The 1,642-nt window shown below is 40.8% G+C and overlaps 1 protein-coding gene across 1 annotated transcript; it reads right to left on the reverse strand.

Moving 5' to 3' along the window:
• Positions 1-204: 204 nt before the first annotated feature.
• On the reverse strand, positions 205-1,295 carry LOC127120445 (lysine-rich arabinogalactan protein 18). Its single transcript, XM_051050872.1, has 2 exons — positions 627-1,295; positions 205-469 (listed from the first exon to the last, which is right to left on the reverse strand). Exons 1-2 carry the CDS (start codon positions 1,245-1,247, stop codon positions 386-388), a joined length of 705 nt encoding a protein of 234 aa, XP_050906829.1. The 5' UTR covers positions 1,248-1,295; the 3' UTR covers positions 205-385.
• Between the last annotated feature and the right edge of the window lie 347 nt (positions 1,296-1,642).

Here is a 1,642-nt window from a genome sequence, read left to right on the forward strand (position 1 = left end):
AATGTCTATTTCAATCTGACTTTCCATTTATAGTATATAATTTTATTTTATTAATTATTGAGTACTTCATTAAATTTTTAAAGAAAAAAAACTCATTTTTGCTGTAGTGTTTCTTAACCTAAGTTGTTAAAAAGGCATAATGGTGTCGGTGCTTACCACCTCAAACAACCACAAGGTTGAAAACAAGCACAACTATTTTTCACATGGCAAAAACATCATATCAATATAATAATAGAATAAAAGAGTTTGAAATGAAAAAAAAAACAATAGCAAATAAATTTAATGTTAGCCCGTGAAAGAGCTAAAAAAGAAAATAAATGATACATGAATGAATGTACTAGTAATAGTAACAGTGTAAAAACACAAGAGCAATGAAGCCTCTTCTCTAGAACATTAAAACAATGGCAGCCAAGCCCAATGCCAAGCTTCCCATAACCTTCTGCAAGCACCTCATGCTCTCTGCTCCACTCTGCAGCATAAAACAGCAATAACAAAATTCAGATCTCATTTTCTTTTTCAATCAATTTTAAAATAATATAAATTTTATGTTAAAAAATATTCAGATCTGAGACTAGAATAGTAAGTTCCAGATCTGATTTAGAAAGTAAATAAAGAGATGAATGTACCTCATCAGCAGCGGAGGCTGGACCGGGAGACGATGCATCGAGAGCAGGTCCCGGAGCACCAGCCGGAGGTGCGGGAGGACCTAGCAATGACGGTGAAGGTGCTGGCGCGCTGTGTTTCTTACCTTTCTTTCCCTTTTTCTTTGGTTTAGTTGGAGCTTGAGCGGGAACTTCAGCTGTCGGTGTTACGGCAGGTGTGGCGGTTGTCGGTGCGGGAGTAGGTGGAGAGCTTACTGGAACAGGTGCTGGTGGTGAAGATACTGGAACTGGTGTCGGTGGTGAAGATACTGGAACTGGTGTCGGTGGTGGTGCACTGACTGGAGCGACTGCCGGAGGTGTTGATGCTGGAGATTTAGCCACCGGAACTGGAGCAGCCGGAGATTTAGCCGGAGTGACGGTTACAGCAACGGGAGATGAAGCTGGCGTGGATGCTGATGCTTTTGGAGAAGCAACCGGAGCTGGTGATTTAGGTTTGGAAGGTGCTGCGACGGGTGCGACGGGAGAAACGGAGGGAGTGGCGACTGTTTTTGGAGATGTAGTCGGAGCGGAGGAGGGAGATTGACCTCCGACGCCGGCGAGGACAATGCAGATCAATGCGATAGAGAGAACGTTTTTGCGATCCATTTTTTGTTGTGTGTATGAAATTTGTGAAATGTGGGAGAGAGATTTATAAAGAGAGATCTGAATGATGAAAGGGTGTTGAATTGTTTCGATCTGGTGGAGTGGGTCCCGCGGTAGATGGGACAACACTAGCCGTTAGATTAACTTATTCGGCAAAGAAGCTTCACCGTTGTGGGGCCCACATAAAACATAGCGACAAAAGAAAAAGAAAAAGAAAAATTAGTATTTTATTTGTGAATTAGTTAAATAATACTCCAACTATACGTTTGCTGTATTTATTTAATTTTAATTTAATAAGATTTTTAAGTGATTAAGAAATTGTGAGATTATGCAGTGGAGTGGGTGGTAAGTAAGTTCTAAAAAATGATAGAGATTTAATTGAACCAGTCTGGAGTGGG

The sequence above is a fragment of the Lathyrus oleraceus genome, chromosome 2 (genome assembly GCF_024323335.1).
Source record: "Lathyrus oleraceus cultivar Zhongwan6 chromosome 2, CAAS_Psat_ZW6_1.0, whole genome shotgun sequence".
In the NCBI taxonomy this organism is placed as follows: domain Eukaryota; kingdom Viridiplantae; phylum Streptophyta; class Magnoliopsida; order Fabales; family Fabaceae; genus Lathyrus; species Lathyrus oleraceus.

Bases quoted from the DNA above. Each gene is read 5' to 3' on its own strand.
- LOC127120445 (XM_051050872.1), bottom strand. From the start codon at position 1,247: ATGGATCGCAAAAACGTTCTCTCTATCGCATTGATCTGCATTGTCCTC. The intron at 470-626 runs GTACATTCATCT...TTTATGCTGCAG, and splicing joins CAGCCTCCGCTGCTGATGAG to AGTGGAGCAGAGAGCATGAG.